Source organism: Sprattus sprattus, assembly GCF_963457725.1.
Source record: "Sprattus sprattus genome assembly, chromosome: 14".
Taxonomy (NCBI): domain Eukaryota; kingdom Metazoa; phylum Chordata; class Actinopteri; order Clupeiformes; family Clupeidae; genus Sprattus; species Sprattus sprattus.
In genome coordinates, this window is record NC_137912.1 from 10,602,274 (window position 1) to 10,626,988 (window position 24,715).

At 40.2% G+C, this 24,715-nt stretch overlaps 2 protein-coding genes across 2 annotated transcripts; both read left to right on the plus strand.

Annotated features, from left to right (window-relative positions):
- Positions 1 to 4,904: 4,904 nt before the first annotated feature.
- Positions 4,905 to 6,002, plus strand: tiprl (TIP41, TOR signaling pathway regulator-like). The gene has a single exon (XM_080851403.1). It carries the CDS (start codon positions 5,052 to 5,054, stop codon positions 5,823 to 5,825), a length of 774 nt encoding a protein of 257 aa, XP_080707529.1. The 5' UTR covers positions 4,905 to 5,051; the 3' UTR covers positions 5,826 to 6,002.
- A 7,554-nt stretch (positions 6,003 to 13,556) lies between these two features.
- Positions 13,557 to 19,493, plus strand: LOC308374958 (uncharacterized protein). Its single transcript, XM_080850960.1, has 7 exons — positions 13,557 to 13,695; positions 14,134 to 14,421; positions 14,929 to 15,171; positions 16,108 to 16,200; positions 17,016 to 17,075; positions 17,443 to 17,481; positions 18,075 to 19,493. The coding sequence occupies exons 1-6, from the start codon at positions 13,644 to 13,646 to the stop codon at positions 17,478 to 17,480; spliced, it is 774 nt and encodes a 257-aa protein (XP_080707086.1). The 5' UTR covers positions 13,557 to 13,643; the 3' UTR covers position 17,481; positions 18,075 to 19,493.
- Positions 19,494 to 24,715: the final 5,222 nt, after the last annotated feature.

Consider the following 24,715-nt stretch of genomic DNA (forward strand, 5'->3'; position numbering starts at 1 on the left):
TCTCAACTTTTGCGTTTATAACAGACTTATATATTATATAGTATAATAGTGATGATAACTACCGGTATGTGATTATACTGCCATCTACTGGTCATTTACGTCAATTTTAGTAATCTACAATTACAACTATAATGCCATTAACGTGCATCCTCTAGAATACTGCAGGGGTTTTCAACTGGTTTTGCGTGTGTGGAGAGAGGGGAGATCTGTCAGTGTAATATCTGGGCATGGTGAAGTCTACACAGCCTGTCTATTCGTGGCTAAATTGTAGACAGCAACAGTCTCATTGATGCCCATTGGTGTCAAATAGATAATTTATAATATACCTCTATCAAACCACTTCTGCTTGAAAAATGATTTTTTTTACTTACAGTTATGTTAACATTATTCCATATGATTGATTTGTGTGTGGAAAAGCAGTGTGTGTAACATCATTTCCAAGCTAGGGGGGCCTGTTGAATACATTTGGATCATTTGATGGGCAATTTGGTTGTCTTATAATTACAGGTGAGACCGCCCAATTGTTTAAATATATTGTTTGGAATAAAGTACCAGATAGAGTCTGATGCTCTGATCCATTTTATCTTGAATGTGTTATTCAAATAAAAAAAAAATAGCAAATTAAATCCCCCTTCTTTCCTGGGCCCAGAAAGTATATATTTTTCTTAAGCAATGGTGTCGGTTTTTCCAAGCAAAGTTGTTAAGTATGTTCTTAATGTTTGACTTACAATGACAGGGTGGGATAAACAAGTCTTGAGATGCCTTCTGCCTTGGTTAAGAGAATTCTTCCAAAAATAGATAGGTCACGTTAGGGCTGGGCGATATGACGATATATATCGTGAGGACGATAGAAACGTGTCTATCGTGACCTTTCTCCTCTATCGTTTCTATCGTGATAAACTTATTTTTTCACTATTACAGCTAATATACATTTTAATATAATTTCACATCCTAATATAACATTTTGCTTTTCTTATTATGCAAACTCTAAGCTTATACAACTGTAAAAAAAGAATATTAAGATACATTTTAGAGAACGTGGTTTTGCGACACGACACCGCTTTACATTACGCTGCTTTGCATCATACGCTTGCGACATGATTGACGGTGAGAGCCCACGAAATTTAATTCTGGTTTAAAAAAAAATGAATAATGGACGCGCTGCAGGAAGGTGTAACTGTTACCACAGCCGCTGTTATACAATAGGGCATCGACACCCATTGCTAATGACAGCGTCATTACTTTATTGCAGCAGTGAAAATCAAGACATTACAGACGTGCAAATGCTGGGGTGGCCCATTCAAATCAACGGAACTTTTTTGAACATTTTGGAGAGCCGTATAATACGAGTATAATACAAGTGTAGCCATTTATTAGCAGATTCTGTTCCATTTTTCTCAATGATGGTCAAATAGTTGTAGTTTAAGATGCACTATTTCGTTAGTTTAGATTTCTTTTCAGTATTTCAAAAGTGAAGGAGCTGTGGGAGCACAAGAACAGTGAGCATCTAGCAGCGATTATCATAGACATAGCATATGTGTATATGTCTTTGGCGTTTATAGCTTAACTATCTTCTAAGTAACATGGAGGTTTTTTTTGGTACTCCACGTAGATCATAAACCCTTGAAGATAAAAATGAAATTGGTTGGGAAATGTAAACGCTAATATGCTTTTTATCCAGATAAAACGCAGCTCCATCGTTTACTTGCGTTTGTTTACAGGACCATCTTCACTGTTGCACCAACGGGCTGAAGCGGTCAATGGGGCGTATGTGTAATGGCCAACTTCTTAATTTTCTTATTTTTATACGTGGCCATATAAGAAAATGTTTTTCTCATCATTATTGCTATAGCATATGAACAAACATTGAAAAGAAAGTTTTTTAATTAAATTAAACTTGATTTATCTTCTGAAAGTAGGCCAACATTAAAGAACCACTAAAAGTCACAAGCACTGGACTAAATGTCATGCACTTTGTTTTAATCTTACTATTTAAAGATTCAATGGAAACGTTCAGTACAATCTGCGTAATTGTGGTACAGGTCGTGATGGATCACACTTTTAAGTACACCCCTATCCAGTAAAGCAAGAGGGCATATCGTGATATATATCGCTATCGTGATATAAAATAATCCATATCGTGATATATGTTTTTTTCCATATCGCCCAGCCCTAGGTCACGTTGAAGCCACATATTCAAAATTATTTTAGGGTTTTTTTTATTCTAGGAAGGAAATAAAGCATTTGTCTGGTTCACATATCTTTGGTTACATCAATTCCCAAATATTTGTCAGATTTTTACCAATGGAATGTTGCATATGTACTCATCATCAGTATCAAATAGACTCAAGATTTCACATTTCCATATTATTAAGATGTAGTCCTGAAGCTTTTGAAAACTCATTAATTAATTGCATAGTTGGTCCAATTTGGTATTTGTCTCTCATGAACAAACATGAACAAAAATGAAAAGGGGGGAATTGGGCAGTCTTGACGCACAGATCTGTTAACAGGAACTCTTTTAGAGGTATTGGGATAGATTAAAACATTACTATAGATATCTTTGTATAACATTTCAACTACAGATATAAAAGATTCCCCGACGCCAAATAAATCAAAAGCTTTATGGCTGACTGTTGAAACTTACATATTGAACCTGTCCTTCAGTGATGCATTTTCCTTCGAGATCCTTCTCTGACTGCACCTAAAGCGGACAGAGTTTGAATAGTGCATTATGTCCATTGTTATGTTGAATGGAATTCTCAATTTATATTTTTTTCCTTGGCATGACTATTACACACTCCAGCCTTGAGATTGACAATTAACTACCCTGTCCTTTATGTGAAAAAGAAACAACATAATGACAAAACAAACTAACCATTTTATTCAGTCCAGTGTTGTTTTGTCGTTCATGTAATATGTTCTAGTCTAGCTCTAAGCTATGGTGCCCCGGAGGAGAACACAAGTCAACATCCATTCACTGAGTTCAGCCAGAATGTACCATTAACCTAATTAAAATCTCAAAAAGTAAAGGTTTAAGAGCTACGAAACCTTCATAGTGCACATATAAACATGTAGTCCAGGCAAAATAGCGTTTTACGACAGACTAATTGTAAAATATTTTTTTAGCATAGATAATTTCTATGAGGTGTCCAGAACAACATACTAAAAGTCCTAAGAAATCCAAGTTGAGGAAATATGTTTAATTCTCATCAATCTGAGATGTGTGCTAATAATGCATGGTAAAAATATGCCTCACAAATGTAATTTTTTCCTTTACTCCTATGAAAATGAAACTTTACACAATGAAAGAAAAGTAAAGTATGAAAAGTAACATTTTTTGTATTACAAATTTCTTTTGAGATTCATTTGAATATGCACATGGGCTATTGAATATGTCCATAGGCAGAAACACCATTCATATGTATGACAAATACATCGGCCCAATCATCATCCAATCATCCTACTGCCAATGGGAGATGGCAATGTTGCTTTTAGACTGGCCTCTAACCTGAAATCTGCCTGGCTTGGTAGTACCTATCAGGGGTATGTTGTTTCTGCCTGCAATCAGGACATATTCAATAAGTGTGACGCTCATGTGCATATTCAAATTAATTTCAAAAGAAACTTGTAACTTTTTATGTATACTTTTACTATGTAAAGTTTTATTGTGGGAGTAAAGGAAAAAAAATAAGCCTATTGGGTGTATTTTGGGCATATTCGATTAGTGTATAGCTCATTTGCATATTCAAATTAATTTTCAAAGAAACTTCTAATACAATTTTTTTTTTTTTTTCATTCACAAGTTTTATTTTGATAGGAGTAAAGGAAAAACATATTTTTTAGGAGTTCTTAGGACTTTTAGTATGTTGTTCTGGACACCTCATAGAAATGATCTATGCTGAAAAAAATATATTTTACAATTAATTCTATTTTTGGCTCCAAAATGGGCTATTTTGCCTGGACTTATGCCTATTCCGGTCATTTTGTAGACCTAAAAGGGCGTGGCAAAATCTGAGCCGGCCTTGGATGATATTCAAAGTAAAGGACAGCAGGTGGCGCCAAAAGTCCAACGTCTGAAAAAAGGCAGCCTTGAACGTAGTTTAGTTATCAATGAATGGTATTGCAAAAGTTACCGGTTTCGAAGTGTGTCGGGTTAAAGAATGAGTTGAATAGAGTAACAGTTATATCTTAAGATAAATTCTGCAGACCAAAACTGTATACTGGAAGTAATAATGTTATTTCCCCCTCGTTAATGGCCATTTAAAGCCGTAGTGAGGTAGTATTCAACTAGGCCTAGCCTACTGCCCAACTCATATAATAATATATTTTTCATATTGATATGAGAATCAAACGCCATTTGAATCCCTTTGAAATGGAGGTATACTTCAAGTATATTTATAGCCCATAGGCCTGTTGTGACGTTAAGTGTGCGTTATTATGTCTATTATTGGACAAGACCATGTCTGCTAGTTAGCAGATAGTCCTACCTGAAATCTCCTCAATGTTCACTATATCATAATATATTTCCATTAGCTATATTATATACACACACATAAACACCCATTTATATTGCCATTCTTTATGTTTTACTATGTGATGTATTATTTTGTTTAAGCCTCAAAAGGTTGGGCTTCGGGGATCTGCCAATGACGTCTGTTGTCTATAACGTTTCATTATTTCCAAACAAATGTTTTTCTTCGGTGAAATCGGTGAGGTAGGGCCTACATCTTACAAAAAACATTGTTAAACACTTCCACCCTCATGAACACTATCGTGAATACTCCAGCTCGGTTAGTGACAGTAGAGCATCCAAACCGAACTGACAGCCCGTGCAAAGAAGGACAGGAGGAAGAAGAAGGAACACAGAGGAAATAGTATTACGTATTTCCTGCGAAAGTGCCTGGCGGAGTCTGAGTAAAATCAAAAAGTGACCTAAATAACTAGTTAATGGACTAAGTTGTGAAGGAATGCCTCACTAATACGTTGTGTAAGCCTCAAACTGAGATTTTAGTGAGTCTGGATTGTTTATTTATCGCTACGATTTGGCCATGGCTCATGGATTCAGAAGCAGCAAGCAAGATTTTGCTTTCGGACCGTGGAAGATCACTGCTACAAAAACCCACATAATGAAATCGAAAGATATTGAACGTTTAGCTGAGGAAATGCACATGCCCTCTCTTCCAGAGATGTTGTTCGGGGATAATGTCTTGCGCATTCAGCATTCGGACAGCTTTGGCATAGAATTCAACGCTATCGATGCCCTCAAGCGTGTAAATAATCTGCAGGACTCCGTGAAAGTTGCCTGTGCTCAGGAGTGGCAGGAGAGCAGGGCGGATTCCGAGCACTCCAAGGAAGTGGTAAAACGCTATGACTGGACATACACCACAGATTACAGAGGTACGCTGCTAGGAGACGACATGAAAATAACAGCAACGCCGACAACTGAGCGCATAGACTTGGAGAAGCTGAAGGCAAGGGAGCAGATCGTGTTCTTCGAGGACGTGCTGCTGTTCGAGGACGAGCTCCACGACCACGGCGTGTCAATGATCAGTGCAAAAATCCGAGTGATGCCCACAAGCTTTTTCCTGTTGCTACGGTTCTTTTTGCGCGTTGATGGGGTGCTCATCCGCATCCATGACACCAGGCTTTTTCATGAGGCCGGCAAGGATTTCATGTTAAGGGAGTTTAGTGCGCGGGAGAGCAAAATCTCAGAACTGAAAAATGTTCCGCCGGCTCTGTTCACAGACCCCAACGAGGTTGCCCAGTATCTTCCTCTACACTTCACCGAGTGTGAGAAACTGGTCTTTCCGGTGAAGGAATGAGTGGGACTCAACGCTCATCTAAGCTTGGTATATTCTAAGGGGACTAATTCAAATGTGACTAATTAAATTGTCTTGCATTATTGAGGTTTTAAACACATATGCAACCTTGCAACACACCCAACTCGACACAATTCTTTCCTTCATTTGAATTTAAATGTCAGTGCGTTTGAATAATAAATTGGCTATGTTGTATGTGAACACTCTCTTTGCTGTGCTGCTGGGAGGAGGGGGGGGGGGTCTAAAGAATCAGCTATGTGTCTTGTTGCTCAGGTTCAGTGGTTTTGAATGGCATTTGATAACATTATATAGTATTTTGCATATATCTACTGCATGACAACACCAAACAAAGACACAGACAACATGGAGTGTGCGGACACATTAAGAAAATTGACATAACACCCATTCATTAACTGCTTGATATACCCTGCTGCATGCATCGGGATGTCAGTGAGCGTCTGTGTGGCACCGTTTTGCTGTGTGCCACACCTTTGGACCCCTGACGGCGGCTTTTCGGACGATTCATATTTTTTTTTTTAAGTGGAGGATTCTTTAATCCCCAGCTCGCGACATGGTTTTAAGAAACCCCTTGAGCCTGGCGCTGTAGTAGACCTATTCATGACTACATTTAGTGCGGCTTCTCTTTATATGTCACCTCCGCTTCTTCCTTTCTTTTTTCCCAACCAAAAGACCAAGGGCTGACAAAGGCAGTGCCATTTGCAACTTCTCGAGATCTAGAAGTAGCAATATAAACTGTCTGAGGTGAGTAAGATTGGTGTGAAAATGGTAAGCAAAGGCTGGTATGTGTATGGTTTGGTATGGAGAGTTATTTCCTCTTACGCTTGCGCAGAATATAGGTCATTGGCTGTAGTCTGTGATGTGTTCAAAGTGTAACATTTTGACACGGGCGACGCAACAGTCGGTTGTGGTTGCCGCCAGTTCGTTGATGTCAGTTTGGTGTGTCCCTGCCCTGGCTTAAAATATGTTTGTTGCTATCCCTCTGCTAACAGTGAAAAATAACAGACTTCAAAAGCAAGTCATTTCGCTAATATAATGCATCACCAATCGAGGATGAGATTTAGAATAATTCCATCTACCAAACTCTGTTGGTAACAATGTACTCTGACATGCTCACGTTCATGCTGACTTTGAGCGGATAATGTGATCTTCGATGGTGTAAAGAGGGTCAACTACATGTGTTGCTACATGAGAGCTAACCAAAGCGAACTATTCAGCACACACTTAAATCGTGACGGTTCTGGAGACAATTAGGGAGGGGGTTGCTTTTGGCCAGCCACTGTAGCATACAAAAATGCAGGTATTAAGTTTTAGACTAAAGATCTACGTAGGATGCTGGACACTTACATATCATATGTAACCTGTGCTGTGTAGACAAGCTGAGTCCCACACAACAGACTTGAACTCGCCACTTCAGGCATGGTGCTAGCGTCTGTTGATAACATGTCTCTGAGGTGTTGAGGAGTGTAGTTTACCATTTATTAGACTCAACATTAGTAGAAGCCTAACTCCATTTGAGGCAGTGCGTTCCAACTGTACCCACCTGACCACTTTACAACTGTAGCCTACCCACCTGACCACTTTACACATTTCTCTAGATAGGCCTACCACAATAACCTTGAAGGGCACCAAGTCTTTTATATAGTAAAGATTAGAGATTACAATCATCTAAACTCGGTTTAACAGTGATATAATGTAGGGATCACTCTGAGTCAGTTTCCTCTTTGGTGGTCTTGTCATTTACTGAGGACAGGCAATTCAACTCTTACTGACACAAAGGATGGCATGGGCATTTATAGGCGGGCACTACAGCAGGGGACAAGGATGGCAGACATCACACATCAGGGAAAATTACACCGGGGCATGAATCATAACCCGCACTGACTCTAATCGCTAACAGAAAACAACAAGAAAATTGAAATTAGAACTCTACACATCAAAATAAAATACACCCTCACCCACTTACTCGCACAGCACTCTAGCACCCACGTATCACTCCACATGTACCCAGAACAACAGACAAACACACAGGGGCTTGCTGCACGTTACAAAGCCCCCACTAAGGCAGGTTCAGTGTCCTCTCTTGCCAGCTTTGGGGACACCCCCTGACACCGGGCACCAGGATGTTGGATTTTGCTTTGCCCTCCCGAACATGCCAGCGCCGTTATAGTTACAAGTCTTTGATGATGAATACAGGCCACTGGGAGTGCAGAGCCTTTGTCTTAGTGATGAGTAGAGATATGGGACCTGCCCCAACCCAGGACCGAACCGGCGCGTGGACAAAATCTTGCTTCTGGTCCTGCCCCATCTGCTCTGGACTAATGAACTCCCTCTTGTAGACCAGGCGGGGTGGCTGCTGGGGGCTGGAGAGTGCTGCTCTCTGGTGCCAGTGATTGGGGAGCATTACTCAAGGTTGTCATTTTGGGAGCGTTAATTACAGTCACCATCGTTTGAGGAGTGATGCTCACTGTTGTTGTCGACTGTCTTGCCTTGTCATGCTCACTGTCACCCTCAATAAGGGAGCATTTCTCGTGGTCGCTGTGGATTGGGGAGCATTGCAGGCTGTCGTTGTCGAAGCCATAGTGCAGGCTCGGCCAGAAATGCTGCACGCCTGCCCTCGCTGTTGGCAGTGCTCTTCCTCGCATGGCCGCTGGGAAAAGGTATCCACGTTAGTGTGCAGGTAGCCGGCTCAGTGGCAGATCTCAAAGTCGTACTCCTGGAGTGTCTTTGGCCACCAAGTCAGGTTCCCCTCAGCAGCCAGCAGAGAGCAGCATGATCTGTGCACAGCAGGAATCTTCTTACATAGATGTAGGCTCTGACATGGCGGATGCCCAGAACTACCGCCAGCGATCTCTGGGTGATACAGTAATTCCTTTCTGGCTGTAGCAGGGGATCACCTGCTCACCATATTCCCCCTCCTGGGAGAGCTTGTCTGGCTTGCGATTGACACAGGTAGGGCTTTTTTCCATTAATTTGGGCTCGCTCTCTGGTCATGGTAATAATAATAAAACTGCATCACATGCGGTTTTCAAAGTTATCAAAGACGCTTTACATACTTTGGGATAAAAGAAAACAAACAATAAACTCTGGGGGGGGGGGGGGGGGGGGATTTGATGGCCTTTTAAAATGATGACAGTGTTAGGGCATTTTGTATGTGGTGTGGTAAAATATTTCACAGGGAGGACGGCAGCAACCAAAAATGCCCTGTCACCCCAGGTTCGGCACTTGGTCCTCGGTATTTGCAGGAGGTAAGCATCGGGATGGGGCATGTTGGTGGAGGAGGTCGGAGAGAATGGGGGGAGCCAGGTCAACACCCCCCACCACACACACACACACACACACACACACACACACACACACACACACACAGTTCAAATAGATCCTAAGATGTCAACAAACTGGAAATGTATCTAAGGGTTTGTAAAGGTCAGCGGATAAAAGTGCAGCACTTATTTAATCGTCCAGCTCAGCTGTCTAACAGCTGGCTTGCTGCAGTATAATTCCTTCAATAAAGACTCGCTGATGTGATCTAAATGGAGAAATCGAGAGCCATGAATATAAAGCGTTTAAACATATTGATTACCTTTTTCTTCATAGATAATGTTATACTGATGCTTAAAACATGAATAGTTCTCCTAACATTAATTCTTGTGATCAGCCTCCTATATATCTCATGCATGGAAGTCAAACTGATTTAATACACGCCTACTCCTCATCAGAACCTGCGACGCTCTGGCTCCTTAGTTAGCTGGCTCCATTTCACCTCAAGTTAGTCAGTTCTTGGTTTAGGGACTAAACTGTAGCCTGTTGATCAAAGAGATTGGTTAACGGAGAGATAGATGGTACAGGGATGTTGTGGCATTAATATTTGCATGGCTTTACCAACATCACATAACCCATCCAGCTTGTGAGCATCTTTTTTCTAATGGTTGTTGTAGGACTGCATGTAAGGCCAACTGTAAGGTATGCATCACATTATTAAACTCCATGTATAAAATCATATAAAGATATATTTGTCTATGGCACCAATGGTCACCAACAGACCTTTGTTGCCAGTTCTCGCGAGAGTGATTATCGGTCTGGAAAGAAAATATTTTAGTGTCCAAATGTTAGGAAGATATCTCACTTGTGAAAATGGATCCAATATTAAATGCAGTTACTGGGGCCAAAGAATCGGTAATAATCTGTGCTCACGTTCACTTCTCCCATTGGAGTGAATAGACATTGAACCCGCCGCTGGTATTATAAAGGGGCGCGGCAGAGGGAAACCCATACGTTCACAGATACAGGAGATAACTCTTGCGTGAAACAAGCGTAATTAATGCAGGTCGCTTCCGGTCTCAATTTCTGGATGGGAGACGGTAACAATTCAAATTAAAAGCCCAACATGACTGCGGTATAACGTCACGAAGGAAACGATTTTTACTTTAATTGAATCCATATAGCGGTAAGGCATGTAACGCTCCAAAAATATATGTAAGCCTAACACATCACCCCATTGCACCAATTTTGTTTGCTTATATATTTATATGCTTTAGTGTGGTATATCAAACTACACACATTTCACAAGAATGTCTCCCCTTAAAATTAAAACAAAGCGTAGCCATACCTCCTTTCAAAACTCTGCAGCTAGACTATTAACCAAAACTAAAAGGAGAGAACACATTAGTCCTGTCTTAGCTTCTTTACACTGGCTTCCTGTTACCTTTAGAATTGACTTCAAGGTTCTCCTCACATACAAAGTTCTAAATCAGTGGTTCTTAAAGGTGCAATAAGGATCAATAGCTATTCGCTAAAGGTATGCTATAGCAGCTAAAACTAACGAAATCTCTTGAAATGTGCTGACTTTGTCATTATGACAAACTAGTTACTCAACGACTGTCCTTACACAGTCAAACATCAAGCAAGTGCAACACAAGACTACGCAAGACGTCAAATAAGCTAATTACTAGATCGGCAGAAGGTGAACAAGTCAGGTCGGCGGGCTGCGGCAGGCGAAACTACAGAACGCAGTTATATGCCTATCGACCCTGCTATGCCAATGGCACCGACGCGATTCTCCATATTAAATGTCATTGTAGCGCCCCGATTTTTTTTAAGCTGTTATTTTAAGTTTAAACTGCTCATCCTTACCCTTATCCTGAAGCATAATTGTTGCATAATGCACCTTTAACCTTATTGGAGGTACTGAACCCTGCTAGCCTCATCAGTGCATTCGCCGAACCCTTCGTAATTTGAAAAATTAAAATATGATTTCTTCAAAACGTAGGTATGTATAAAAACGCCCCGACATTGCTAGTGTGAACCGGGCTATACTGTGTGTGTCTTGACCCCTGCCGAACCCCTGAAAGTGACTCAACGAACCCCTGGGGTTCGATCGAACCCAGGTTAAGAACCACTGTTCTAAATTGACAAGGACCTAGCTACATTTAACTCTCACTAACTACACATCAGCTAAAACTCTGCGATCATCAGATCATACAGGTCTATTACAGGTCACCAGAAGCAGTCATAACAAGATTGGTGATGCTTTGTAAACTACGCCCCAACACTATACCTTAGGTCTTGTGCATTTATTGTCGCCAGGAATCTGAAAGACTCCACACTGTTAACTGGGGAGTCACACATGAAGAGGGGGACGGTTGGGGCTGGGCTCCTTCTGAAGTCTGCTACCATCTCTTAAGTTTTCAGGGCGTTCAGTCCCAGGTGGTTCTGGCTGTACCAGAAAGCCAGACTGTCAATTTCTTTTCTGTAGGTGGCCTCGTCCCCGTCTGAGATTAGTCCAATGAGGGTTGATTCAACCGCAAATTTCAGGAGGATGAAGTGGAGTCCCATGTTGACTGCGTAATCTACAGACCTGTTGGCTCTGTAAGCAAACTGCAGTTGGTCGAGGAGGTGGTTGGTGATGGCCTTGAGGTGGGACAGCATAAGGCACTCAGAGGTCTTCATTACTACAGAGGTCAGGGCGACTGGTCTGAAGTCATTTAGGCCTGTTATACATTCTGTTGTTGTTCTTGGGTTACTAGTGTTGTAGCGAATTTACAACTGTTTCCAAAAACTTAGAGATAATATTCAATCAGAGTCAGAAGTCCGGAGTCCGATAAACTGAAGTTTTATTCAATCCTGCAGACAGATCATCCAAATATGAGAGTGGGGGTCCCCGGGCAAACTCTGAATCTAAGAACCAATGCATTGTCTTTTATACTCATAATTCGTCAGTTTATGCATCATGGTCATCACCTTATCTAAAAATGACCCAATCAGAATATTCCCTTATACTTTCACACTTTTTATACTCATTATTAGCCACTCAGAATATTCTCGCTCACCTGTTGCGAGGGAACTTTTGCTTTGGGGAGAAAAGATCCTCCTGCCAATTTTCTTGGTTACCACATGATGAAAGACTATGTCTGGCCTTGAAAGGCCTCATCGTGTGTGTGTATTTGAATGGTTGTGTGCGTATGTGTGTATTTGTGTGATTGTGTATCCATGTGTGTAGGTGTGTGTGAATCTGTGTGTGTGTGTATGTGTATGTGTAATTGAGTGTTTGTTTGAATGTGTGTATGTGTATATGTGTGTGTGCGTGTAAGTGTGTATGTGTGTATATAGAAGTGTACATATGCATGTGTGTGTATGTGTAAGTGTATCTCTGTATGTGTGTGTATGTATAAGTGTGTGTGAGTGTGGGTGTAAATGGGTGACCCCCTCCTGACTGCTTTGTAACTTTCCACTGCCCTGCACCTGCACTCTGGTTTTCATGGTTGACCTTACATGATACCCATCCCTGTGCACGGGCCTAATGACAATTGTAGCTGCAATTCTGCTCTATGACCACCATGGCACTGTTTGACAATGATGTTTGACAATTTTCAACACTAGCAACATTTGTAAGTCAAAGTCTTGGTAGTTTATATTATAGGAATTATGATATGATAAATGACAGAAGTTGGTGGTGTTAGGATACAACTGTTATTCCTATTAATATTGGTGCTTCAAACTGGCTATGTGCAGCTGTTTACATGAGTGAAAAAGTGCAAGTAAATGGGGTACTGTATTGGGGAATTGTCGTCCGTGTGGCTTATACTTTTGCAGTATTAGAGTATGTCAATTTGGCCTATACAGATAAATAGGCCACCACTTGAAAGATTATGGATGCCATGCGGATGTCAGTTCCCCACAATTAATTTCAGGGTCATGTTCTTCACATTCTTAAAAAGAGATTTGACCCATGTATTGAAAGGGTACAATTTGTAGTTTTGTCACCCTAACAACTTTTGAAGTATCAGTGTAGGTCAAAGTTGCATGTAGGGGTCAATAGGCCACACTGTATACGGCTACGCGGACATGGCCTATTATTATGAAAAAAAGAATGGAAATAAAATGATAAACAAGTGAACTCACTCCTTTTTCTTGGCTATGTAGGCAAGTTTTTGACACTTCAGCAAACCAGATGATAACCAAAATAACATTTAAATATATAGACTTGTTCCACTGTCTTGAATTTAAATTCTAGGTCATCATAAATACGACAGTCAGAAGTGCAAATTATGATTGGCTTTTTAATTACGTCCATTTTCAACACTCACCGTTCGTAGCGAGTGTCTTGTAGTAACAGTTTTAAACTGGACTATTATTTTGACATGATATGGCTATTGCCAAAAACCGGATGTCTTATTTAGGCTGGCGTGACGCTGCATGTTTAGCGGAAGTTTTTACCAGATATACACTGCCTTAACTTTCGAAAGTAGGCTACCAGAGAACGGAGACGGCTCTACCCTCCCGTATATTCCACCCATTTCTGAAATGAAGCAGCAGGTCTGGATCTTTGTCCTTCTAGCAGTCCCACTCTGTTCATGTAAGTATAACTTGCATGTATTATGCGAATATGTACAACTATAACGGAATCGATTTCAGTCTGGGCCAGCCAACAAGCAGAATAGCGTATTATCAACATTTAGCCAGGTAAGCCTATTAAAGATGTGTTGTAGCCTACTTGCTGTAGTTGTGTGACCCAGGCTGAACCTTAGGGAATGTCTTATGGTACTCTAATGCGTGTGTGTCTGTTCTTCACTTTCTCCTGTCACTCCTCTCTCGCTCTCCCTCCCTCCCTCCATCCCCCATAGGTGTGGCGAGGATGCGTGTATATTTATATCTGAGTGGGTGTATATCTATGTATGTATATTTATCTATGTGGTTGAGTTTCTGAGCTGGATCTCTCTCAGAGATGAAGACACACAGACAGAGCGGGAACAAGTAGTATCGCATAAATAATCTTTATTTTCATTTACTTCAGCTGTCCATGTCCATAATGCAGAAGTCAATGGAGACGTTACCCTTTCCCCTTTTGGAATCAGTACTGTCAAAAGCGTGGTGTGGAAATTTGGGATTAATAAAGTGGCTGAATTTGATCCAAGCTTCAGCGAAAAGGTGAAAATATTCGGAAATTACGATGGACGAACAACCTTGGACAAGGAAACTGGCCAGATTACAATATCAAAGTTGACTCGAAGTGATAGTGGGACGTTCTCAGTTGAGGTCGACAGTGTGTTGAGGCCGGAGTCGTACCGTCTCGAAGTTTTCGGTAAGTAGGTCGGCCAAGGTTAACTTACTTTTACATTCAGTATTCGAATCACACATATTAAGGAATGTTAATGCACCAACTGACATATGTCAAACCGACTGTTAACAATTCATAAGAGCACTTAAATATTTTGTCCTTTTTTTAGTTATTAACACAAGTCCATTTGGTCTCCTGATCTTTTTGAGATCAAAACAACAAATACACACAGACTGATATCCCTGATCCCTCATATTGTTTTTGCAACACACTCCTGTCAGCTAGTTACCCAGGTTGTAAGTAATTTCCCAGGATGGCAAGAGAGCATTTTAGGATATCTGCTGGTGTGTAGACTCCTAGATAATTTGTGGTTGAATTGTTCATGTGTTTTTGTTGTAATTGATGTTAAAAAGTGTGTGTGTGTGTGTGTGTGTGTGTGAGAGAGAGAGAGAGAGGCTGTTCTTGTCTAGTCTGTCCTCATGATGCAGTATGCCGTTCTAATATCTCCCTTTCTTTTCGTCCATTTTTCAGAGGACGTGAAAAATGTAGTGATAAAAAGGGATGACAATGATACGGATCTGTGTAAACTGCTCTGCCAAGCTGAAAATTTCTTGAACCTTGAATGGTCTGCAAGTCACAGTGAAGACTTCAGCTGGAAAGAGTCCTTCCTGACTCTCAAGGAGAGTGACTTGTCCCACTCTTACACTTGTACTGCAAGTAACCCATTGAGTTTGAAGAGTACTACAGTTAAAGCAGAAGACATTTGTAAAAAAGGTAAGGAGCTGGACTCATGGTACACTTCTGAAACCCAGTTTGGAAGATGGCAGAGTGGGTTTGGAGTGGAATATGGTAAAGAGGCATGCAAACCAGAGGTTCATTCTTGAATTCAATATCACATCTTAGTTTAATTCAACACGTTTGAAGATAGATAGTGGGCATGTCTAGTCATTTTTGTATGGTCTAATGAGGTGCAACCAAGGAGAGACTGCGATGGGAAAGAATGGTCGGCAGCCAAAGTCATCTACTTAGAAGTCTGCATCCTATCTACACACGTATCAGCTACTTATTAGTCCATGAGCAGTTCCAGTAGAATGACTATCTAAAGCAAGCAGACATTAAAGCAGCAGTGTGCAGCACTTTGCCCACGGCTACACCTCATAATGCCCTTCCAAGGCATTTAAATCCCTCTTCCACCTGTAGCAGTCCGTTATTGTGGCAGTAGATGGTGGTTGTAGCATGCATAGATGTGTATAGCCTGCCTAAGGTCTAGTATTCTGCAAAATTAGACACCGTAAAAAAGATTTGTTCACTTGTTGTTTTCTTGCTGGAATATCGTCTGTGCACCATGACATGGCTTGTGTGAGCCAACATGTTGCATCTACTGGCACTATTTTGCAAAGTCTGCTTTTTTACATCCTTCTGCCAAATTTTTTGATAAAAATGAAAATGTCCACAAAATTGATAAACCACCTGACTTCAAATCCTTACAATCAGAATGCCAAGCTTTTGTGCTGCTTAGCTGCTCGTCCTTTACCTGGCTTTTTATGTCACATGTTTCTTTGAAGTTGTTTGCACTTTGTTTTCATCACATATTCTGTTGTGTCCTGCCGTTGCATCGAACATGTCTTTATGCCATGGGAATATCCTTTTGATAGTGTTCCTGCAAATACTGAATGCCTTAACATAGTTGTTTTTTAATGTGTTCCATAGATCCAAACCCATGGATCAAAGTTATTGCGGGAATACTTGGAAGTGTTGGCGTAATCGGAGCAGGAGTTGTAGGATGGTTCCTATATAAAAGCAGTAAGAATAAACTATTTTCTACAAAACCTTATATGTGATCCACATTGATCACAAAGACACTGGAGTTAATATGTGTATTTGTGTATGTAAGACTAAAGATATCTAAGTACACACATCGGTTGAAAGTCATCACTGACCCTTAGTCGCAGCTTCATATTCCATGGATTTGTAAAAAAAATCACCTGGGTATCATACCTGTAGCAGAATAAAGCAGATTTTATATTAAACCTGATGAATTCTCAAACTTCATTATCGGGTTTTTGAGTGATATGAAGTACAACTGTTTGCAGATTTAAGCTTAAGATTCATACGTTTTTCTAAACCAAAACGGGTCATTGCCAATGACTGTCCAGAACACTAGATGCTGTTGAGGTTGAGTTTGAATAAATTCTCCAGGATTGATACGTTTAGGAGAATCATGGGCTACATTGATCTCTGTTAAAAACAGCTTGTCATGGAAACCAAGTGAGCAAAACCCTTTTTTTTTCACAGGCTCAACAAATTGTAAAACCCTTGATTAACAATATATCTGTCAGTTCGCAGGGATGGAGCTCTGGTGTTTTAAAACAAATTTGACACACTGCAATTACGTGTCAATGAAAAACAGACCAAGCCTATTTCTTCGAAGAGCGCGCCTGGCAAACACGGTCCTTGTCTGTAGTTTCCGGCTGCTGTTTTGCTCTCAAACTAGGGCCCTATGTTTTTTCATTGCCCTGTCAGAATTCTTAAAAGGATGGCATTGGCTATGGTTATTAAAATGTGGTCTTTTGCTTTTATGCTGAGTGCTGAGTCATAATTACATTGTAATCTTACAGGGGATGGCAATACTGATGAAGACCCAGCAGGAAATGGTTCTGGACCAGCCAGCAACGGAGGTATGTTGATGAGAACATATGTTTTCTAGTGACATTGGGTCCCATACACACTAACTGAGTATCATACTTTGAGTATACTTAGACTAGCGTGTAAACTTACCACCAGTTTCCCATCACATGCTTGTGATTTTAGTTATTTCTGTTATGACAAGTGGATTGTACACACAAAAGAAACAGAAATGTAAACACACAGCCCTTTGGTGTTGATTTGATTGTTTCCTCGTACCTTCAGGAGTAGAGCAAGTACATTTCTTCTCTTACATGCTCACTTCCTTTATCCACGAATGCTTTTTCAATATCTGTAATGTCTGGTTGATTTTTCTTTTGTTTGTTTGTTTGTGGGGTTTTTTCTATCTGCGTCTTACAGGCACTCGGGAAGACTTGTTGGGAAAATCAACAGTTTGAGGTAAGCCTTTCTTCAATCATAGATACTCAGGGGATAACTGGGGGATGTTCCAATATCCCTTTATAATGGCCGCCCAGTACGCAACGGCACCTCGACAGACTGGATTTCACCTGGGACAGCAAGTTTAAAAAGTGAATCCATTTTGAAATATGGCCCATAATAGCTACATTTCACAGTGATTAACTAAGCTATGGCCACACTGCTTCCCACTGCACCCTTGAAGCCTGGCATGGGAGAAGCTGGTTGCATACAATGATTGCTTAGAAAATGGGGTGTCAATGACAATGACAAACCCACCTTGTTATTCAGCATAGCGTGGTGTTGTCTTTGTATATTTCTTTTGTAGCCATTGTGAAGCATACAGTGTAATGTATGCAATGATGCAACCCTGGTGTCAGTTGTGTTGAAATCTGGTTATTTAAAATGATAGCAATTATGATACTGTATGTATTTGGTTTTAATAACACCTACAACAATCTATTTGTTATTTAAGACGATTGACTACTGCAAAATGTAATTCCTCATGGGTACAGATTTTAGGCTGCTTTTCATCACTGTGTCATCATGTCCTTCCTCTTTTGCTTCATCTGCAGTTGTGAAAGCCATCCAATGAACCGTTTGGGTTTTTTATGAGTTTGGAGTTTTCTTCTTCTCTCACTGGATTCCTTCAAAACTACGAAGATATTAATTTGAGGATTTCATCCTCACACAGATGGTTACTTTAATGAACGACCACTGGAACCGGGCAGACGGCTGTGCCTCTCGACAGCTTTTAGTATTGTAAAGCTTGGTAAGCTTTTAGCTTGTCCATTCTATTGGATTTTTTTTTGTTTTTTTTTTTGTGGGGAAATTTCTATGAAATGTGTGAATATGGCCCTCCTTTACACACACTATTACTATGCGTTGTCTTCATAGTATCCCAATAGATTTCAGCTGGATTGCACTTACAGTAAATGGGACTAAAGTGGCCTTATAGAGATCTGAACAGGGCCCATTCACCAGACCCTTCATCAGAGAAGGGAAGGAGTCCATTGACAGTCTGAATGATGGGGTAAATCTTTCATGCACTTCAGTTTTAGTACTTCTTATCTGTACACGAGAACGATTCAGGCTTGGAATTAGAGAATTGTGTCTATATTAATGTTGAATAGTTTTCTGTTCTCGTGCACAAGACCAAGTGTGAAACATTTGAAACATCTTGAAAATGAGAAATATACATATATGCACTTTTGATGAAAATGGGTAAAAATTGTTACTGACTTCCACCAAATGTGGTTTGAGTGGTCCGGTCTTTTATACCTGCACCCTGTCTGAATTCAGCACGCTCAATAGCATTCTTGAGTAAAGTAAAACAAAAAAAAGACTTCATACTGGCAATGTTGAAATTCAGGGTTGTAGGATTAAGCAGGTGTGTTCCATAGCATAACATATGTAATGCCACTATGTATTAAAATGCTTAAACAGTACAGTTTTACTAACATGTAGGCAGTAGGTTCTTTGTCATATAGTATTTAGTCAGACATACACTTGGTTTCATGTTGTCAAAAGGACCCAGTACCAACAACGCATATGAGTGAGAGACTATACCAAAGAGTTTAGTTATTGCACCTACTTGCTTTCTCTACTTCAACTCTACTATATAGTATGGCTTACATCCTACCCTATGTACTTCTTATCTGGGGGACTGCTATAATCCTTTGTGCCTATGCTTGCTGTCACTCTGTTGCTGATTTCACTTGATGGTTACACTAAGGTGCACTGCAGGGGTGTAAGAGGGAGTACATCTTGGTGGTGTTTGGCTTGAGTAGAGTATGCGAAAAGGGGTCCTGTGTGTTTGTGCATGTGAAAGATAAGCACTCTTTCAAACATTCGTGGGGTGTAACAGTACAACTGTTTTGTATTCTTACATATATTCATCGCCTTTGTGCCTTTAGCCTTTTATACTGATTTGACCTTTTTTAGCTGGCTTTTTTTATTTTTATTTTTTTTATGTAAGTTCTAAAACAAGGGATCCTTTGTAATAAGACAAACAAAACAAACCACTTTGTATTGTGTTTCTGTGTGTGTGTGTGTGTGTGTGTGTGTGTGTGTGTGTGTGTGTGTGTGTGTGTGTGTGTGTGTGTGTGTGTGTGTGTGTGTGTGTATTTTTTTATTTGTGTGTGTGTAATTGACTAAGATGGAGTGCGAAGGTTTTAATTTTTTTTTTTTAGTTTGATTGTGTAATGGCAAACTCTGTTAATCTAGGTTTCAATATTTGTGTATGATTTTGTGTGCACTTTGTTGTAAATAAAGTCTGATGATCCTCAAACAGAAAATGCTTGTTGTTGCATAAATCTGTTCAATTCCAAACATGTTTTACAGACGCTCAATTAAAAGCTGTTGTATGCCTATGGGGTGCCCTTTACCCCGTGCACCACGTCCAGTCATCAGAATCAGAAAGGTTTTTACTGCCAAGTAGGTTAACACCTAATTTTCTGTGGTACATTGGTGCATACAATAATCATACACAATAAACAATTCACATATTAAGTTATTTTTCAAACATAGAAAAAAACTACATTTAAATGTTTTTACAGAATATGTTCAAGGGAAAAATGAATGAGCTGTGCAGTCTATGCAGGTGTGTGCAAATAAGAATGCGGGATATAGTCTGTGTTGGGGGGGCGGGGGTCCCAGGCCTTATATGAATATGAATTACTTTGTCGACAGTCAACAGTCCTTGACAGTGACATTCATCTAGTCTTCTCTGCAACTCTTTGTTTGCAAAGTTGCCCTCTGTTTCATGGTGTAAAGTTGCCCTCTGTTTCATGGTGTAAAGTAGCCCTCTGTTAAATGGTATAAAGTAGGGAGCTGTGTCCTGTCCAAGAACTGCGAAAGGAAGAATTGTGTAGGAATAATCCTATCACTGTGATGTACTGTACTATACTATGATATTCATTCACCTTCATTCATCGTGCCTTCTCCTCGCTGGGGCCACGACTCTGGAACAAGCTCCTGGAGAACATTAGGGCCTTAGATTCCCTCACTGCTTTTAAATCACACCCACTCAGACACAATCTGAGAGCAATGATCCGGCGGTCTGATACAGAGCCATAGCATTACATCAGGATCATCATTTTACAAGCAAGTTAATCGCTACAGTGACAGTGAAATCAGCAACATGCGCACACACCCCTTGAACCATAACGTTACTAGCAGCTATCTTGCTCCACACTGCAACGTTACTGTACTGTTCTCTAGATTGTCACCACCCTAGCTAGCTAGATAGATACCTCTCCACAGTCTCTCGCCCGAGACTGAATAAATAACAATAATAAAGAATCTTTGCAGGTTATTAGCCAGCTTGAAATATTAATGCAGATCTCATGGGAAAAATGCGGAAGTGCTTGCACTAGTTAGCTAGATTGAATGTAAGGCTCTAGCCTGGATACCAGCCTGAACTCCGCCCACAAAATGTTTGGTCTGGGAGATTCAGTCTGGAGTCGAGCTAGTTGGGAGGGATTCAAGCCCACCGAAAAGTGATCTGACCAATACAATTGTAAGGGCGGGCTTTATACGTTGATGGACAGATATAGATAGAATAGCCTATACATCGGACAAAGACGGCCCCGTCTCGGGAGCTTAGTGGGACATATTTTATATGATTTAAGCTATCTACAGGACTTTTTTTATGTCTACATTGACTCGGTTAGTTGTGTATACGCAAAACGAGTGTTGCCAAAGATTGTAGGTCTTAACTGAAGCACTCTAGACCATTATTGATCGGTTATGCTAACGCGTAGACAAAAAAAACATTGAAACAAATGGTAGCTTCTAGCCTTGAGTGCTAATTAAGTAACGTGAGCAGGCATATCTCAACAGATATTGACAGCGCATTCATTTTGAAAGAGGAACAGAGAAACGCGATCAAGGCATTTGTCGATTGAAACGATGTTTTTGCCGTCCTTCCTACGGGATCAGGTAAAAGTTTAATCTATCAGATGGTAATAATACTACGTTGCTCTGATTGGTTCTAGGTATCCAATTCAGCAAAGAGGAATTTTCTTCACTGGTTCGTTGAAACACGCCCCATAATCACAGCCCAATGGTTCGGTCTCAGACTCATATTCTGACTAGAATTATGAGTATGACATCGTCAGGCTAGTAAGGCTCTGGATTGATGGCAAAATGTCTGAACGTCAGTTTCCACGCCTACTGGCCTCCTCTCATTATCATATTGGGAAGAATGAATAAATGCAAACATACATACATAAATGAATACAGAAATAAATACATACATACATTTAAATTATAAGTAACTATTGATTGATAATTGTGCATTCATTTATAGATGTATTCATTTATTTCTGTCTAAATGCATGGATGTGGACATTTATTTATTCATTCATTCATTTGTAAATATGGCAGGTTTGGTTCATTCATTAATTCATTCATTCATTCAGGTTTGGTCCTCCATACACTTCTGCAAAAATCGTGTTTACCGGAAGTGTTTTATCAACCATACTGGTATTGCTTTCACTTTCGAAAGCAGGCTACCAGAGAACGGATACTAACGTAATTTCGCTTCCTTTAATTCTGAGCAGCTCTACCATTGTATTGCTTAAAAAGGCTACTGTTTAAGTACATTATTTGTTGCACATTTTTGTTTGATGTGTGGTGGGAGGCTTTGAATAATGGAAAATATTTCTCCCTTACTAATCTTCAGTCATTTTTTGCTGAAAATACATCATGAAGTGCTCTTAAGAATGTAATTATTAACAATATAGGTTAGGTTTCAGTTAAGAATAAGTTGAATACCATTGTAATCAAAATGTCAATCAACCTACCTTGGTCAAATCTTTAACACGTCAATTAATTAGGCTATATTGTGGTACAGTCATTGATGCACAACAATAGTTTTCTGGTTGAATGTTCAGCGAAAGTCTAAAAGGCCCTACAAGTCATGATCAGATCAACATGAATCAGAGCAAGTTCAGGTATTGCACATCTTAAGCATACCGACCCAAAAATCCACTAGAATGCAGAAAAAAACATCTACTTAATTGGTCCTGAGGATAGACCTTCAGCTATGTCTTTGCTTCACAGAATGTAATGTTGTCCATCTCCAGTAGGCCGCCCCTATCAATGACTTTGGGCCCCACAAACCACCAGAATGCAGGGCACAACATGGGTAACGCCAAATTAATTCCAATTCCCTGATATTTGAGCCACCAACGTGTGTAGCTGCGTGCGCGGCAAAATTTTGGTCACCCCCGACAAAATCTCACTCTAAGATATTTTTTTAAAAGTTGGCAGCTCTAATCTCCACAGACTAATAAAGAGACATGACAATTATGATTGGCTTTTTAATTACGTTCATTTTCAACACAAACCATTCGTAACGAGTGTATTGTAGTAACAGTTTTAGACCTGACTATTATTTGAACATGATGGCGCTATTGCCAAACAAACGAACGGATGTTTTATTTAAGGATTATTTAGGCAGGCGTGACGCTTCTGGTAGAAACATGTTTAGCGGAAGTTTTGTTTTGTTTGTTTTAACCAAAGATAGGCTACTGTTCCTGCTTTTACTTCCGAAAGTAGTCTACCAACGGAGACTAGCGTAATTTTGCTTCCTTTAATTCTGAGCAGCTCTACCCTCCCATTTATCCAACCAATTTCTAAATATGACTCAGCAGGTCTGGATCCTTTTCTTCCTAGCAGTCTCACTCTGTTCATGTAAGTAGCCTACTTGCATGTATTATATAAGTAGCCTATGTAGGCCTACAATTATGATCAAATTCAGTCTCGGCCAGCTAACAAGCAGAACAGCTTATTAACTACCTGTAGCCAGGCAAGCCTAAATATGTGTCGTAGCCTATTGAACTGAACATTATGGAATGACTCCTATATCTCATAAATAATCTATATTTTATTTTACTTCAGCTGTCCAAGTCCATAAGGTGGTGGTCAATGGAAGCGTGACCCTTTCCCCTGTTGGAATCAGTAGTGTCAAAAGCGTGGTGTGGAAATTTGGGATTAATAAGGTTGCTGAATTTGATCCAAGCTTCAGCGAAGATGTAAAGATATTCGGTAATTACCAGGGACGCACAACCTTGAATAAGGATACTGGCAGCATTACAATATCAAAGTTGACTCTCAATGATCGTGGGACGTTCTCAGTTGAGGTCAACAGTGTGTTGATGTCGGATTCGTACCGTCTTGATGTTTTCGGTAAGTTGGTTGGCCGTTTACATTTCTATTATATTTAGTATTCGACTCACACTTATTAAGGAATGTTCACACAGCACCGACTGATACTTATGTGTCAAACCGACTCTGATCAATTCATAAGAGCACTGTTCATCACATTCAATATATTGAGTCCATTTGGTTTCCTGAACTTGGAGCATTTTGAGATAAAAACAACTAATACACACAGACTGATATCCCCGATCCCTCATATCAAAAGGCTTGTTTTTGCAACACACTGATGTAAGTTAGGTAGCCAGGTTGTAAGTAATCTCCCATGATGGCAAGGAACCATTTAAGGATGTCTGCTTGTGTGTAGACTCCTAGAGAATTTGTGGTTGAATTGTTCAGGTGTGTTTGTTGTAATTAATGTGGAAGTGTGAGAGTGTGACGTGAGAGAGAGAGAGCCTGATCTTGTGTAGTCTGTCTTCATGATGCAGTATGCCATTCTAATATCTCCCTCCCTTTCATTTTGTCAATTCTTTAGAGGCTGTGAACAATGTAACTATAATAAAGGCTGACAGTAGTAACAGTTCTTGTGAACTGCTCTGCGAAGCCATGCCATCTTCAGGTGAAGGTTCCTTGAATTACGTATGGACCAAAAATGGACAGTTTCTCTCTAATGGATCCCACCTGACTGTCAATAAGAGTAGCATGTCCCACTCTTACACTTGTAATGCAAGTAACCCAGTGAGTTGGAAAAGTACTACAGTAAAGGACATTTGTAAAGGTAAGGTAAATTCTTGGTACACTTCTGAAATGCAGTTTGGAAGACACGTGTGTGTGTGTGTGTGTGTTTGTGTGTGTGTGTGTGTGTGTGTGTGTGTGTGTGTGTGTGTGTGTGTGTGTGTGTGTGTGTGTGTGTGTGTGTGTGTGTGTGTGTGTGTGTGTGTGTGTGTGTGTGTGAGAGGGAGGGAGTGAGTGAGAGTTAGAGAGAGAGAGAGAGAGGCTGATCTGGTGTCTTCTTCTGTCTGCCATTCTAATATCTCCCCTTTTGTCAATT

Excerpts from the sequence above, each read along its gene's own strand:
- tiprl (XM_080851403.1), top strand. The coding sequence starts at position 5,052 with ATGGCTCATGGATTCAGAAGCAGCAAGCAAGATTTTGCTTTCGGACCG.
- LOC308374958 (XM_080850960.1), top strand. The coding sequence starts at position 13,644 with ATGAAGCAGCAGGTCTGGATCTTTGTCCTTCTAGCAGTCCCACTCTGT. Across the intron at positions 14,422-14,928 it reads GTACCGTCTCGAAGTTTTCG|AGGACGTGAAAAATGTAGTG; the intron begins GTAAGTAGGTCG and ends TCCATTTTTCAG. Across the intron at positions 15,172-16,107 it reads AGAAGACATTTGTAAAAAAG|ATCCAAACCCATGGATCAAA; the intron begins GTAAGGAGCTGG and ends TGTGTTCCATAG.